The 15759-nt window shown below is 39.7% G+C and overlaps 1 protein-coding gene across 5 annotated transcripts in view; it reads right to left on the bottom strand.

Annotated features, from left to right (window-relative positions):
* TNRC6A (trinucleotide repeat containing adaptor 6A) overlaps positions 1-15759 on the bottom strand; it is an 87115-nt gene that overhangs the window by 16256 nt on the left and 55100 nt on the right. For 2 of the 5 annotated variants that reach the window (XM_044978670.1, XM_044978671.1), the window contains exons 6-13: positions 14860-14907; positions 7717-10308; positions 6609-6773; positions 5991-6166; positions 5613-5693; positions 5148-5199; positions 2885-3027; positions 2073-2210 (exon numbers count right to left, since the gene is read on the bottom strand). In XM_044978670.1, the coding sequence (XP_044834605.1) occupies positions 2073-2210; positions 2885-3027; positions 5148-5199; positions 5613-5693; positions 5991-6166; positions 6609-6773; positions 7717-10308; positions 14860-14907 (3395 nt within the window). Of the gene's footprint in view, positions 1-2072; positions 2211-2884; positions 3028-5147; positions 5200-5612; positions 5694-5990; positions 6167-6608; positions 7655-7716; positions 10309-14859; positions 14908-15759 lie in introns of those variants that run through there. The other 3 variants (XM_044978672.1, XM_044978673.1, XM_044978674.1) reach the window with 2 other exon arrangements.

Below are 15759 nucleotides of genomic sequence, written 5' to 3'. Positions count from 1 at the left end.
CATTTGAAAAAATCTCCAGGCTATGATAGACAGAGGCCACAGCAGGGACTCTCAGTGCTGTGTGACAACCGTAACGGAAAGCCAAAGAATCAAATGGATGCTCATGGAGGGAGGGAGGGGGGACTGAGGACTCGAGCTATCCCACAGTTCCTGCAGTCTCCGAAAAGTATTTGCATTCTTGGCTTAGCTCCAATGCCTGAAGGGTCAAAAACATTGTCGCCAGTGGTTCAGGGAATATGTTGTCAATTTACCCCCCCCCCAGCCAAAGAAAAAAGGGAAAAAAATCGTTTCTTGCCTCTTTTCAACGTCACCGTATGTCTACTGGATGCTGCTGGTAGACGGGGTGCTGCAGCGCTAAACAGCAGCATCCTCTCCCCTCCCATTCCCCGGTGGCAGACGGTATGGTACAAAATGACTGACAGCCGTCCTCGTCGTCATCCTGTGAATGCTCCTGGCTGACCTCGGTGAGGTCGGCCGGGGGCACCTGGGCAAAAATGGGAATGACTCCCGGTCATTCCCTTCTTTAAGCTTTGTGTCCTGGAGATTCAGTCCTGGCAGATGGTGCAATAGGGCTGGTAACCGTCCTCATCATAGCAGCTGGAGGCTGAGCTCCTCTCCCTCCCCCCCTTTCATGTCTAATGGAGATTCTGACCTATCATAGCAGTGGGAGGCTGTGCTCCTCTCCCTCCCCCCCTTTAATGAGTAATGGAGATGTCTTGCCTGGAATATCATAGCAGCTGGAGGCTGCCTCCCCATCATTTTATCTCACTAAAAAGTCAGTGTTTCTTATTCCTGCATTCTTTATTACTTCATCACACAAATGGCGGGATAACTGCCACGGTAGCCCAGGAGGGGTGTGGGAGGAGGGAAGCAACGGGTGGGGTTGTTGCAGGGGCACCCCTTAGAATAGCATGCAGCTCATCATTTCTGCCGGATCTCTGGGGCTCTGACCGGAGCAGCTGGGCTCTCTGGTTCTCTAGTAGACTTGCCCCATATTCTAGGCAGAACTGACAAAACCTAAAGAAGGGAATGACCTGGGAAGTCATTCCTATTTTTGTATATGCGCCCCTGGCCGACCTCAGCGAGGCCAGCCAGGAGCACCCATGACAGCAGCAGACGGTACAATATGACTGGTAACCGTCATCGCCAATTTCCAAAGCACCAGACAGTGCAATAAGGCTGGTAACTGTCTCTGCTACCTTGCAAAGGCAAATGAATGCTGCTGTGTAGCACTGCAGTACCGCGTCTGTCAGCAGCATCCAGTACACATACAGTGACAGTTAAAAAAGGCTAAACGGGCTCCATGGTTACCATGCTATGGCGTCTGCCAGGGCAATCCAAAGAAAAAGGGTGCGAAATGATTGTCTGCCATTGCTTTCACGGAGGAAGGATTGAGTGACAACATTTACCCAGAATCACCCGCGACACTGTTTTTGCTCCATCATGCATTGGGATCTCAACCCAGAATTCCAATGGGCGGGGGAGACTGCGGGAACTATGGGATAGCTACCCACAATGCAACTCTCTGGAAATCGACGCTAGCCTTGGTACATGGACGCACACTGCCGAATTAATGTGCTTAGTGTGGCCGCGTGCACTTGACTTCATACAATCTGTTTTAAAAAACCGGTTTATGTAAAATTGGAATAATCCCGTAGTGTAGACATACCCTAAGGTGCCACACATACTCCTTGTTCTTTTTGCTGATACAGACTAACACAGCTACCACTCTGCAACTTAAGGATGTTTCCTATGGCTTATTCTCAGCCCTGCATCTTCAGATAGTTATAAAAATTTTTAAACCACTTTTTCCCCAGGCCCAGCAAAGATTGTGTTGTTCGCTGAGAACTGACTTTTTGGGTTGAGAGAAATTCTGAGTTGAGAGAAAAGTTTATTAGGCCATAAACTCAGTAAATGAATGGATAGAATTTGCTCCAAATTATAAGTAATTTTTCAACTGAGACCAAGTATAAACGATTGTACTCCCCGACTGGAATGTTTTGGAAAGCTGTGGATGACTGACAATAGGGGAATTCTGGCATGTTAACAGTGGTTGTTCTGTCTTGTATTACCTGAGGGGAGAGTAATGGAGGAGGCACTTGAGCACGTGAATTAGGCTGGGATGAATTAAGAGGTTGTGCTGGGGGCTGCTGCATGCTCCTGGGCTGTGCTGCTATATTACCAACGCCAAACACACTGGGATTGCCATTCTGGAAAGAGAAGTTAACATTAGTGACAATACCCCTCTTCTGCGGCTTCCCCCACCCCTATGTATTCAGAATGAGAATTTAACAGTATATCAGCCAAAACAATAGTCATGCTGCTATTTCAAAGGAATAAAATGCTCTCATCAAGTAACATGCCAAGGATATGCACATGGCCTTACCTGTCTAACAGAATTCAAGTTTTGCATACCCAGCCCTGCTAGGGAGCCAAGGGCTTGGTTAGGTAGTGCACTATTTGAAGGGGGAAGCTTCATGTTTTGATTGGAAATAAACTGCATGTTTTGGGACTCGTCTGCTACAATGCCATCCTGATTGGATAGACAAACAGATGCGCAACAACCAGCCAGCAAGCAAGCAGAAGGGAGAAACCATTGCCAGGAACAGAAGGGAAGAGTCACATGACAGTCCAGCATCAGCAGGAAACAGGCAGAAAACAAAAGAGACCAGATTAGTGTTATCTGCACTGCGAGTAGAAGAAGAGCACTATACAAGTGCTTAGTACTGATAAATAAATTAAAAGGACAAAAGTTTTACAGTTTAATAGTAAAGCCCTAATTTATCTCTGCACCAAGTACAGAAGCTCTGGGACAAATGGATCACAGCTACAGACCACTGTCTGAATTCATGTTCATCAGGGTTGGAGTTAAGCAGTCACTAACCTTATCAAAGTAAGGACTGCGATCCATGGAAGACTCTTTGGAAATCTGAGGACGAGAACCAGGGCCCTTTCCTACCACTCGATTGTAATCACCAACGTTCAGGGCATGCTTTTCCAACTCTATTCGTTTATCCTGTAATATTCCTAATCAGGGGAAGAAAGAAAGATGAAGTTGAAGAGTCCAATTAGTTGCTCAAATACTTAATAGTAAATAAATATGTGCTATTTTATCACTGCACTAAACGAGGCGCTACTGAATAAGATGTTTGAATGATTTTCAACACCATTTTTCGTTTTGCCTTAGAGTGCACAAAATACTATGACGACTGCTATACACGATTGCCAGAGGACTGATTAACCAGATTTTACTGGTCTTCAGACAAAACTGATTGCACTGTTTTTGTGGAGAACAGGGCAAGTCTCACATGGTGTTTGAAGTTTGTATTTCCAGATGTTAACCACACATTCTTAATACTAGCAGTACAAATTTTCCTGGTTTGCAGTTACATTTACCATCTTCCTTCTATTTGGATGAGAAAATTCCATAAATCCTTTAACAAGTACTTCATTCAGTTACAAAAATCCTTTAAAGAAACAATAAAAATAATTTAAGATATCTTATCAGCGTGTACTAATGTCACACTGGATAATTAAACCAGAAAAATTTAAAAATCTAATTTACTTTTTAAAAGGTCCATCTAGCCCAGTATCTTGTTTTCAGACAGTGGCCAGTGCCAGGAGCCCCAGAGGAAATGAACAGAACAGGGAATCACCAAGTGATCCATTCCCTGTGGCCCACTCCCAGCTTCTGGCAAACAGAGGCTAGGAACACCATCCCTGACCATCCTGGCTGATAACCATTGATGGACCTATCCTTCATGAACTTATCTAGTTCTTTTTTGAACCCTATTATAGTCTTGGCCTTCACAACATCTTCTAGCAATGAGTTCCACAAGTTGATTGTGTGTTGTGTAAAGAAATACTTCCTTATGTTTGTTTTTAAACCTGTTGCCTATTAATTTCATTTGGTGACCTCTAGTTCTTGAGTTATGAGGAGTAAATAACACTTCCTTATTTAGTTTCTCCACACCAGCCATTTTATAGACCACTCATATCCCTCCTTAATCGTCTCTTTGCCAAGCTGAAAAGTCCCAGTCTTATTAATCTCTCCTCATATTGAAGCGGTTTCATACCCCTAATCATTTTTGTTGCCCTTTTCTGAACCTTTTCCAATTCCAATACATCTTTTTTGACATGGGGCAACCAGATCTGCATGCACTATTCAAGATGTGGGCGTACCATGGATTTATGTAGAGGCAATATGATATTTTCTATCTTATTATCTATCCCTTTCCTAATGATTCCCAACATTGTTAGCTTTGACTGCCGCTGCACATTGCATGAATTTTTGTTTACATTCCCTTTTAGCTTGTCCAATACAAATTAGCTATTCAGTGCAGGGGAATGTAAATCTCAATTAAAAAAAAAAGCATGAAATGACTTAACACAATGATCTTAAGGAAAATATTTATAATTTGTTTACGATTTTCTTTACACAATCTTAGAGTAAAGACCCAAACTACCTGACAATGTGCAAAATTCTGAACAAATTCTGCTCATCTTTGAGATGCAATCACAGAATGGTCATCTTGTAACTAGTGGATACTGTTTGTTCCTCCACAAGAGACTTCTACTGTACACCTTTTGTTTTCACTCATTATTCAAAGTAATTCTATTATGTTTATTCGCTAGAGGAAACCTTTCAAATTTACTATGAATAGACCAGTTCCACATAAACAGACTTTCATTAATGAGAGGTTACAGTAAAGATAAATATACTTCTAAAATATTCTTAGTGTGTAAGATTCTTTTATAGATAATGAAAACCTCTTTGAACAGCTAAATTTGTTGTTTCTAAGAACAAACTAAATGCATTAGTGATTAATGTATCAAATCTTTGTTTCCAGTAGCAACCAAATTGCTCAGGAGGAGGCCTAGATAGGTTTTTAAGTTCATATTTAGGCTCCCATCATGTCAACACTTACGCACATGCTTAACTTTACTTATGAGTAATTCCTTTGCCATCAATGGGACTACCTAGATATGCCAAGTTTCTCACGTGTGCAAGCATTTACATAATCAGGACCTCCATTTCTTTAGGGGAATGAGAATTATTTTTTAGTAACTCAGGAGAGGATGCAAACAAAAAGATGTGGAATACAGATTTGACAGTTAAACACAAGACTAATTTCCCTTATGCTTACCTCCAGACATGTCCATCTTATTGCTCGGTATGGTTTCTTCTGGTGATTCTCTCTGAAGTAATAAAATGAATCAGTTTAGTAAGAACCGTTTAAAAAAGTTAAAACAAAGGAGATCCAGATACAGTGAGTATTTCATTCAACCCTGCAAGAAAGAATAATCAAACTTTTGACAAAGCAAGTGTGATTTTGCAAGCACTTTTTCCTATTTTCTAATCCCTGTATCGATGAAGACAGACATCTTCAGACACACAAAAATATTGACCATCTGGTACATGCTACTAGAATTAAAACTCAGTAATGTTTATAAGAAGTTTTTCGAACAACAGGTGTTCTTATACTGAAGATCTGAACAGTAAAGGAATGAAAAAAACAAATCAAAGAAGAAAGGAGGAGTTTATCTAAACTTGAAAATGATTTAATTGAAACAAGGGTATTTATCAAGCCTGACAAACATGTCATACTTACTGAAAAACTGAGATTTGTGAATTGCTTAATGAATGGATTTATCCACGTTTCATCTTGTTTATTTCCACCTTTCATTGTTCCCTTAAAAATAAAAGGGATTACTGTGATACTTGAAACAGTCACCAGCACGTACATTACATTGTAAGAAAGGATTAAATTAAAATGTAAACAAGGATTAAGCCTTCCTACATAATTGTACAACACAGAATTCAATGGGGTCCTTAATACTGACTGGGGCATTTAGAAGTTCTCCCCACACCTACACCTACCCACAAAATAGTTCCTGTGTGACAGGCTTTTAGGAATTACATCCATTTTCTGTCCCCCAGACTTCTTGCATTCTTAAATTCCAGCCTCACCTCGTAAAATCATAATTACCTTTGTAGGCATTTTTTTCATGTACGGTGGCCAATTCAAAGACGGGTTAACTTCTTGGGAAGAACTGCTGTTCCACATTCCAATCTCTACATCGTCATCTTCCTCCCAGCTGGTCTGACGACTCCCTGGCAATGACATATCATCACCACACCAACCATCTTGCATAGATTTAGGCCCTGGATGTAAAGATTTTTCAGTCATGAACTAACTCCCTTTAATGCAAATACATCTTAAGGTTGCCAGACTATATTCAATTGTTAAGTAAAACTATATTATTGTGACAAACCTGATATTCTGCCATAATCTTGTGAATCCAGGGGGATCAAAGGCAACAGAAAAAGAAATCAACCAACAGCATGTGTTTTAACTTATGTCACTAGTTTAAAAAAAGCTGCTAATTTCCCATTATTATTAAAAATACTAATGAAAATAGAATTTATCTTCAGTACCTAAGATCTGAGAAAGTCACCAGCAAATTTACAGAGAGCACATCTACCTTTTGTATTTATGTAAATGTCAAGATACAAGCCTTTTATATTTGAATTCACAATCAAACTTCTCAGTCACTATTTCACACTTTACTACCTGCACACTCAAAGAAGCTGCAAAAGCACATACCAGGTTTACTTGAAGCCTGCTGACCAACAGAAGCATTTCCCCAGCCAGAGGTGCCTGCTGCATCACTGATGGGCTCTCCCCAGCTAGTACCAGTATCCATGGGTTTACCCCACGCTGACGTTCCATTATCTACAGTAGTGGCAGGAGTAGAAGGCTCTCCCCAACCTTTTTAAAGCAGCAGGAGTTATTGGTGAGTTTAACAAGTCTTAAAACATTATGTAACATGCTGAGGGGTTCTTTACACTCAAATATAATACAACACCACATAACTAAAAGCAAGATAAATACACATTTTAAATCAAGAACAATATTGCAGTTGTAAGATTCTTCATGAGGAAAAAAACTAAATATAACACCAGTTCCATACATGAAGACATTACATTTTGAGCACAGAGATTTCAAATGAGAAGACACTAAACATCTAAAAACTCCACTTCGAATTGAAGGCATTTCTCTTTTGGATCTGATTCAATAGCAATTGAAAATTACTGGAAGGCAAATACTTTCTTAGATATACTATGCAAGCTCAACTACCCTTTCCCCCAATCTATTAAGGTCAGAGCTCTTTTTCTGAAGTCCAAACCTGCTACTGAAATATAAATAAACTCCCAGTGCCTTCCCTCACCAAGAAGTGAACAGCAAAGTGCCCTCCTCATTGTTGGCAATAAAAATTCTGTATTAAGGACACAGGTGAAGCCTTGAGTCTGCACTATACCTTGCAGACACCTCTTAATGCTACTCTGTTTGCCATAGAGGCTTAAAGTTAATGTCACAGCTGAAGTTAATTAAAATCTGGAGCTACATACAAAGCAAAAGTGCTTACCTTTCTTGATGTTGCTTTTTTTTTTTAAATTCTTCCTCTACACCCTCAGCCACTTAAATTCAAGAGGAGTAGCCTAGCGTTAACTATACTGCTCAAGTTCACTTTTTAAATTTTAGAAAGATTCCTTCAAATAAAATACAAGCACTGAAAACCTATTTGCACTGCTCTCAGTTTTCTGACAAAACTATTCCCCAGCTTATAGAAGTTTCTAGTTTCAAATAAAGTCCAGAGAAGTGTTTTATAATTGCCCAAGAAAACACAAGTCTAGGTAAAATGAAGCCTTACCAGAACCATTACTGCTCTCCTTGTTGGACATGGCACTTGAAGGCAGTAGCTGCTGATGTACCTGTGCTTGCTGGTCTGAACTGCTGCTACTGTTTGGGACATTTTTATTCCACATATTCACATTTTTGTAGTTGTATTTGCTTGGATCACCCCAAGCAGAAGTTCCATCATCAATTTCCATTTTACGGCGTATTGATTCTGGGGATGGCTCCTCCCATCCTGTGGGTTCCTCTTCCTTTGCTGGACTTGGTATTGGTCCACCCAACCATCCGGAACCTGGTGGTTTATTTGTGGTAGATGGTGCTCCCCAAGATCCAACATCTTGCTGCTTGTTCCAGTCTGGGGAGTTGACTGGCTTTGACGACTCACCCCAACCTTGAGGGTGATTTGATTTGGGAGGTTCTCCCCACCCCTGGCTCTGATTAGACTTTGCAGGCTCATCCCATCCTGAAGAATTATTTGGGTTTGTATTACTACTTCCCCAAGTAACAGAATTTGATTTAGCAGACTCATTCCAACCAGATACTGATCTGTCACTGTCACTGCCTCCTGAACTAGATTTCTTAGCCTCACCCCAATGGTTGCTTCTTGAATTTTCTCCCCAGCTGTCGTTGGCAGAAATTGCCCAACCTTGGCTGGCTTTTTGTCCATCTACCCATCCCTGTTTGATCTTCTGTGCATCATTCCAAGACGACTTGTCCTCTTTGCCACTTACCCATATTTGATTGCTCTTGACCATTACTGTAGCAGCAGAATCCTCTTCCCACCCACCTTGGCTGTTGGAGCCTTTGGAGTCTCCCCACCTTGTAGCAGACTTTGGATCTCCCCACCCTGATATAGATGAGGTATCATTAACATTAGGGCTAGGTCTCTCCACACATCCCCCTGAGCTGGAAGTCTGTGTCACAGAGCCTCCCCAGGCCTCTGTCCCATTGTCAGTCTTTCTTTCACCTCTTGGCGATGTTTCAGTATCCCAGGCAGTGTTTTGTTTAATTGGAGTCTGTCCCCAACCAGAGTTGGAAAGGACACGTGGATCTAAGTCAGTTCTGCTCACTATACTTTGGAGTAATGCATGCTGGTCAACTTTTCTTCTCTCTCGGTTCTGTCCTTCTGCAGTTACTTTATCATCATGGCATCCAGTGCTCTCTGTACTACCCTCGCTATCCCCAGTACCTGTTTTGGCCCATACATTGTTCTGCTCAGTTATCTGAGATGCAGCAGAATTCTGGCTATTAAGATCATCCTCTTCAGCAGATTTCCATCCATTTGTAAACTTCCTACTATTTCCATTTACGCTTTCATTGGAATGCTGATTGCTAGGCAGTTTATTCCATTCCCCATTTGAAATGCTAGTGCCAGTGTTTTGTGCAGGGTTGGCCCATCCTCTTCGACTTCCTCCAGAACTCGCACCATTTGCGCTTCCCCATGGCATATTTTGGGAGTTGACTGTCCCTCCCTCCCATACCCCTCCTCCTTTATTCCCATTGATTTGAAAATTAGTGCTGCCAGGCCCATTGCTGCCAGGCTGCGTTAGAGTTGCATTCACAGTGTCACCATTAGCTTGGCTGTTTGGGCCTGAACATTTGTCTCCAGAGTAATTAGAACCATAGGCAACCCACGTAGTACCATAAGATCCACCATTTTTTGCCTCACCATTGCTAAGATGAGAAGTGGAAGTGCCATTTGTAACTGGAGAGGCCTGAATCTGAGAATGATTCATTGTGCTCACACGCCAGGCCCCAGGCCCTGTATTATTAGGCAGTTCGTTAATCTGTACTGAACCAGCAGAGTTTGGTAAACTAGAGGTCATAAAGTTAGTAGTGTTATTTGGTCCTTTCATTTCAGTGTTAAGGTTTTGAGGTTGTCCACTGAATGAAACCTTCCTTGTACCATTCACTTCAGAATCACAATTTTCCTGAAGGCTTGCCCAGGAACCATGGGCTGAACCACCCACTTTAGAGTTAATACTCTGATTGTTAGACTTCTGACCTATGGTACTGCACTGAATATTTGTGCCAGAATTACCACTCCCTACAGACCCTTTCAGGGCATGTCCATTGTTCTCCAATACAGGCCAGGCACCATGGTTGCCATTTGAATTCAAAGTGCTTGGATTTAACCCTCCATTTGATGAAGAGTTTATGGTGCCCCAAGCATTCATTCTATTGTTGCTACTTTCAGATTTGCTGTCAGGAGCATCCACAGAAACTTGACATGTGCTTATTATGGTTCCATGGGATAAACCCCATGGCCCATTAATACTTCCGTTGCCCACATTATTGCTGTTGCTACCAACCACAAACTTATTTTGAGAACCATGTCCAATGCCATTCCGAACGCTATCGTTTTCACCACCTGTGCTCCCTGAAGCCATTATAACAAGATTTCTCTCTGACCCAGAGCTAGAGGCGGAGTCAGTGTCCATACATTCTGAAGCCAACTCTGGGTCACTGCCTGTGATTGATGGCCATGCTTCTTTGTCAGAACCGTCTACGATAACTTTATCCCAGTTTGTGCTGGAGTCACTATTTGAAGAGACCGGTCCCCAGTGAGAATTTTCATAATGGGATCCTAGACCACTGTGGTTCAGATCTAGAAAGAAAAGGAAAACAAAAAAAAGTGCTTCTGTAAATTCAAGAATTTTACTTCAGTTAACACCCCCAAAAAAAAATTACAGTAGAACCTCAGACTTATGAACACCAGTTACAAACTGACCAGTCAACCACACACCTCATTAGGAACTAGAAGTATGCAATCAGGCAGCAGCAGAGATCCAAATTTTATATTTATTCCCCCCCACACACACACACCCACCCACCCCTACACCTACTAAAAAAATAAAGGGAAAGTAAAAAAAGATTTGACAAGGTAAGGAAACTGTTTGTGCTTGTTTCATTTACATTAAGAGGGTTAAAAGCAACATTTTTCTTCTGCATAGTAAAGTTTCAAAGTTGTATTAAGTCAATGTTCAGTTGTAAACTTTTGAAACAACCCAAAATGTTTTGTTCAGAGTTATGAACAACCTCCATTCCCAAGGTGTTTGTAACTCTGAGGTTTTACTGTTATAAGACAAATACAACAATTCAAAGTGAGAGGTATTGCACAGATTACTCAAACATTTTTATCACTGGATGTTATGATGACATTAATATGTCAATTGCCACATAATACCTAGCAGAACACTTAGCAAGGGCATGGAAAAATATATTAATATATTTGAGGTATGAAATTAAATACGGCATCCCTAATAAACTAGTTTGGACTGCCATTACAGTTTGTGTTTTTAAATATTATACCGCTCATGTGTAGAATACTTTATGAAAGGGGAACTATACAAATCAAAAAACAAAACAACTGTTAAAGCTTGAAAGCGATGTTCTGAAAGGGAGAATGTTATATATAACAGAAAGTTAAACAGACTACTATGCAACAGTAGCCAGGGAAAAGAAGTATGGAAAGAAACACAATTAAAGGACATTAAATATATCTTAAGTGACAGGTTATTCAAGGTATTTACTTTTGTACATCATCCTCCATACGTAGAAGAAGAAAGTGCTTTACAGGAAGTCACTTCAAAGGAAAAAAAGGAAGGTAAAGGTGAGATTTAAAAGAAAATGGGCTTAGGGCAAGGTTCAATTCTATAGAAGGCTGCAAAAATTAAGATCATTCCATGGAACGGAGAGCAAGAGGGGAACTCTACTGTGACAGTCACAGTTATAAGGAACAGAGTAAAAGCTGATCAGTCCCACTCTTGTGGAATTCACTGATATGGAGTACAAATCAAGTAGCATGGCTGAATTTGTATCTGTGCAAGTTAAAACATTTTCTCTTTCAGGGTATAAGCTGATCACATGCAGGAATCAAGACGAAATTCTCCCCAGCTATTTATAAGTATTTCACAGTTGGCTACATGCAGAATAAGGTTTTTAACTTTCTATTAAAGTGTCAGATACAGGCTGCTGCCAAAGGCAGAATAGCATACCAAAAGGTGTGTATTTTACCACACATTGGGTCATGCTGAGTTTCTAAAACTCTATAATAGAGACTTGAATTCCTTTTTCATCCCTCAAACCGACAATCTGAACAAAAGTGCTTCCCCACATCATTTTTTTTTAAAGTTTGCTGCAAGTTATATGAAAAACCAACTAACTAATAGCAGGATAGCTATTTGGAAATACAGTACTATAAAAACATGTAATGCTTGAACAATGAATAATATGAAGCAAAATACCAAAACCTAATACAAGATGAGGAAAAACTGTCAGGTAAGTTACTGGCTTAATATTTGTATGAATAAGAGAAAAAGCAGCATAATATTACATTCTCAAATATATTTTATACCTGGAGAAAAGGACTTCCCACCACAGTAAGACATCCAGGATTTGCTAAGCAAACTGCACCCAATTTTCTTTTAAGCTCACACAATTAACACCTTTGCTTCAGAATATTCAAAATCTGAATATTCAAACACTTGATAGCCTTGTTTACCTGGGTAATTGTTAATTAGCATGCAAATATTTCTCTGCTAAACATGTATTTCTGTTCAGTGGAATTATACAAGCCCCCTAGATAAGTATGTTCTCCTTTAGATGGTAGTTATGGAAAATGCATAGTTTGTGGATGAACACAGAGTACTAGCGCATTTACTAATGTGTATTTGACTTAAAAGGGACACAAGCTAATTTCAGACAAATCTCTTGCTTGTTCCACTATCATCTTAGATCAGCAAGACTCAAGCTTTCATGGTTGTTATTTAGCCTGTTTAAAGCATGAACAGTGACTAAGGCACTTTACAGTCAGTCATGAAGACATGACACCACCCTCAAAAAATTTACAATTTAAACAGGTAACAAAACTAGAGAAGAATGGGCAGGGGAATAATTAAAGCCAAGTGACGTAAATTCACATTCTCTAGCTAACATCTAGTCTAAGGATCAATTTGTAGGCAATAGCACCTTGCATCTAATCTCAAGAATTATGCTGATTTTGATTAGTAGAACACCCCCAAGATATTGTAACCCATTAATACTTATAAATAAAGCTAGAGTATGTACTCCACCACTATTAATATTTCACTCATTTGCTGGAAGTTTTTAATGTGTTTTTAAAAATGACATTTAGAAAAATGGTTACATCTTAAAATACTGACATTACTTACGAGCTTTTCACGTTTCTTTGACATATGCCTTAAAGACTGGTACAGAATTGAAGCATAAATATTGGGTCAGATTTTTATTTTTAAAAAATAATAGCCTTAATTTTAAAATGACTGCCAAAACAAAGACCCTATTCCTGCATCTCTCTGCCAATATTTGTGTCACTGACTGTATCACTGGAAATGCTTTGACAGAGTAACTGAATGGCTTTATGTCACTGAAATCTTGCAAACGATTTTGAAAGGCAATGACTTGACAGTGATAGGAAGGATTATTTTCTTTGCATTCTACTCATATGTGAAGTTCGGCAAAAATAATCACTGCAGGACTAGCAAGAGCGCGCTGCACAAAAAAAGTGTTCTGAGATTGCGCTGAAAAAAATCTCTCAATAGTAGACATCTTATAAAATATACTTCTGTTTTAAAAGTCAACATTAAAAAGTCGGTTCTGTGTTCCTTGATAAGATACCCAGAGCTTGATACTACTTGCTGATGAAAACAGGCTAAAAGACTTAGACTAGTAACCTTAAGGTTTGTTTATGTCTTTCTTCACCAGTTTATTTTATATAATCTTTAGAATTAACAGTCAACTATATAGCAAAAGTAGAGACTGCAACATTATGCACCAGCTATCATGTATTTTTAAACTGCAAGAAAGGAGTAGAAAATGTAAAATGAGATCAACTTGCTTAAAGGAAAGAAGTTTCTTTTTAACTGGTCAGATTCAAAGACCTTGCAGTGAAGATTTTCAAAAGTTCATGGAAATAAGAAAATATTGTGGACCTGTGGTTCCCCATATTATGGTACTGCTAATACAATTACAAAGGCCGCGGCAATGAAAACAGATAAGAAAATGTATAAAAAATTATCTGAATCAGCGCATTTCATACTTGAGGTATTACAATGTAATGAGTAAAACAAGGGAAGTACAGTTACTGTGTAAGCAAACAATGCCTACAATGTACTCCAGCAACCTAAAACCGTACATGTGAGAACTTGTTTTGTTCAGAGAAAGATTATGACTTGAATACCAAGACTTCAGTTTACTATCTCAATGGAAGATGACAACTTTGTCAGTTCTCTCCTTTTTCTACACTAAGCATGAGGCAGTCTCAACGTAAAATATGAACCAACAGCCTTAAGGCTCAGAAGCAAGTGACCTAGTTGTAACTAGTCTACTAAAAAAGCCCATTAAGTTACACAACTTCCAACACAATTTAGCACAAGTTAAAATGTCTAGAAGTATGTCTGCTGCCAACAGCTCATTCTATGATATTGTCAAGCACGCAAGTACCCAAACATTATTCAGGAAAAGTCTGTTCTTAATAAGTACTCTGCATGAACCTTAAAAGGAGCTGTATATTGTATTATCTGTAATTCTGATTGATTGATTGACTAGTCCAAAGAGAAAAATATCTGTCTAAGCTTCTGAGATGTAAAAAGGGATAAAAACGATAACACTGAAGGCTGACGGATCCTTCAGAGTTACAGGACACGTGAAAGCAGCCAAAAAACCATGGACAACTGAATGTTTTATATGGATGTTGCTAACTGAGGGGAAAAAAAACATTTCTTGGTTTTATGTTACTTAACTAGCTGAAGAAACGAATCAGAAAAACCTGAAATTTCATATTACTAAGGATACTTATTGATGTATATAATACAGTATTTATTTAGTATCAGTGGTCACAGTTATTTATCATATATAGCACCTAACTGTGCATTGGAACCTACTAGTGTAGTCCAGAACTTTGCCCCAGAGAATTTATATATAAAATTAAGAACTCATAACCTAATTGTAGTATATAAGTGCAGAAACAAACAGTAAGCATTTAAGTCATACACATTAACAGTCAAGCTTCTAAAACCACCACCAACCAAGAAGCAAAATCAATAAATAATTGTGCAAGTAGTTACTGAAATATGTAACTCTTATAAACATACACGTAGTGCACAACAAACATGAGACTGAAATAGGTATGCATCACCTGACTGGTTAGGGGAATGGCTGACCAAGTCCCGAATGGGAGGCATGCCTATGAAAAAGCAAAAAATTACAGAATTGTTATTGAATTAAAGTATTCCTTTAGGATTATTCCACAAAGCACTCAATTATTTTAGAATCAGTTTATTATCATCCTCTCTCAGAAGAGAAGTTTTTCCTGTCAAAAGGGCAGCCCTTCATCTTCATTAGCTAGTGTTAGTAGCTGCAAATTATAAACCATCTCATATAGCTCTAGAACAGGGGTGGCCAACCTGTGGCTCCGGAGCCACATGCGGCTGGCTCTTCAGAGGTTAATATGTGGCTCCTTGCATAGGCGCTGACTCTGAGGCTGGAGATACAGATGCCAACTTTCCAATGTGCTATGGGGTGCTCACTGCTCAACCCTCTTCCCCCATGGCCCCTTCCCCTGAGCCTGACATGCCCTCGCTCCTCCCCGCTCCTCACCAGAGCCTCCTCCGCATTGTGGGGCGAGCAAGAGGCTTGGGGAGGGAGGAGTCGCTGCTGATTGGCAGGGCTGCCGGAGGGTGGGAAGCGCTGGAAGGGGGTAGTGGATGGGGGGCTGCTGACATATTATTGTGGCTCTTTGCCAATGTTCATTGGTAAATTCTGGCTCCTTCTGAGGCTCAGGTTGGCCACCCCTGCTCTAGAAGCTGCAATAAATACAAAATGTATCTGACAAACAAAACTTCAATTTTTTACTAATATCCTGCCAAAACAGCACTGCAAATGCAAAAATTTTGTATTTATAATTTTGCATTTCATTTTTGCTCAGTGTTTCCATCCCTACTTGGTTTCTATTAACTCGAAGTTTTGTTTTTAAAATTAAAAAACACCCGATTAAAGTATAACTAGTTTCAAAAATTCTTGACTTATACAAAATTAA

Source organism: Mauremys mutica, chromosome 11 (genome assembly GCF_020497125.1).
Source record: "Mauremys mutica isolate MM-2020 ecotype Southern chromosome 11, ASM2049712v1, whole genome shotgun sequence".
Lineage (NCBI taxonomy): Eukaryota > Metazoa > Chordata > Testudines > Geoemydidae > Mauremys > Mauremys mutica.
Note: the sequence above shows the minus strand (reverse complement) of the source record. Positions and strands in the feature narration are given on the sequence as shown.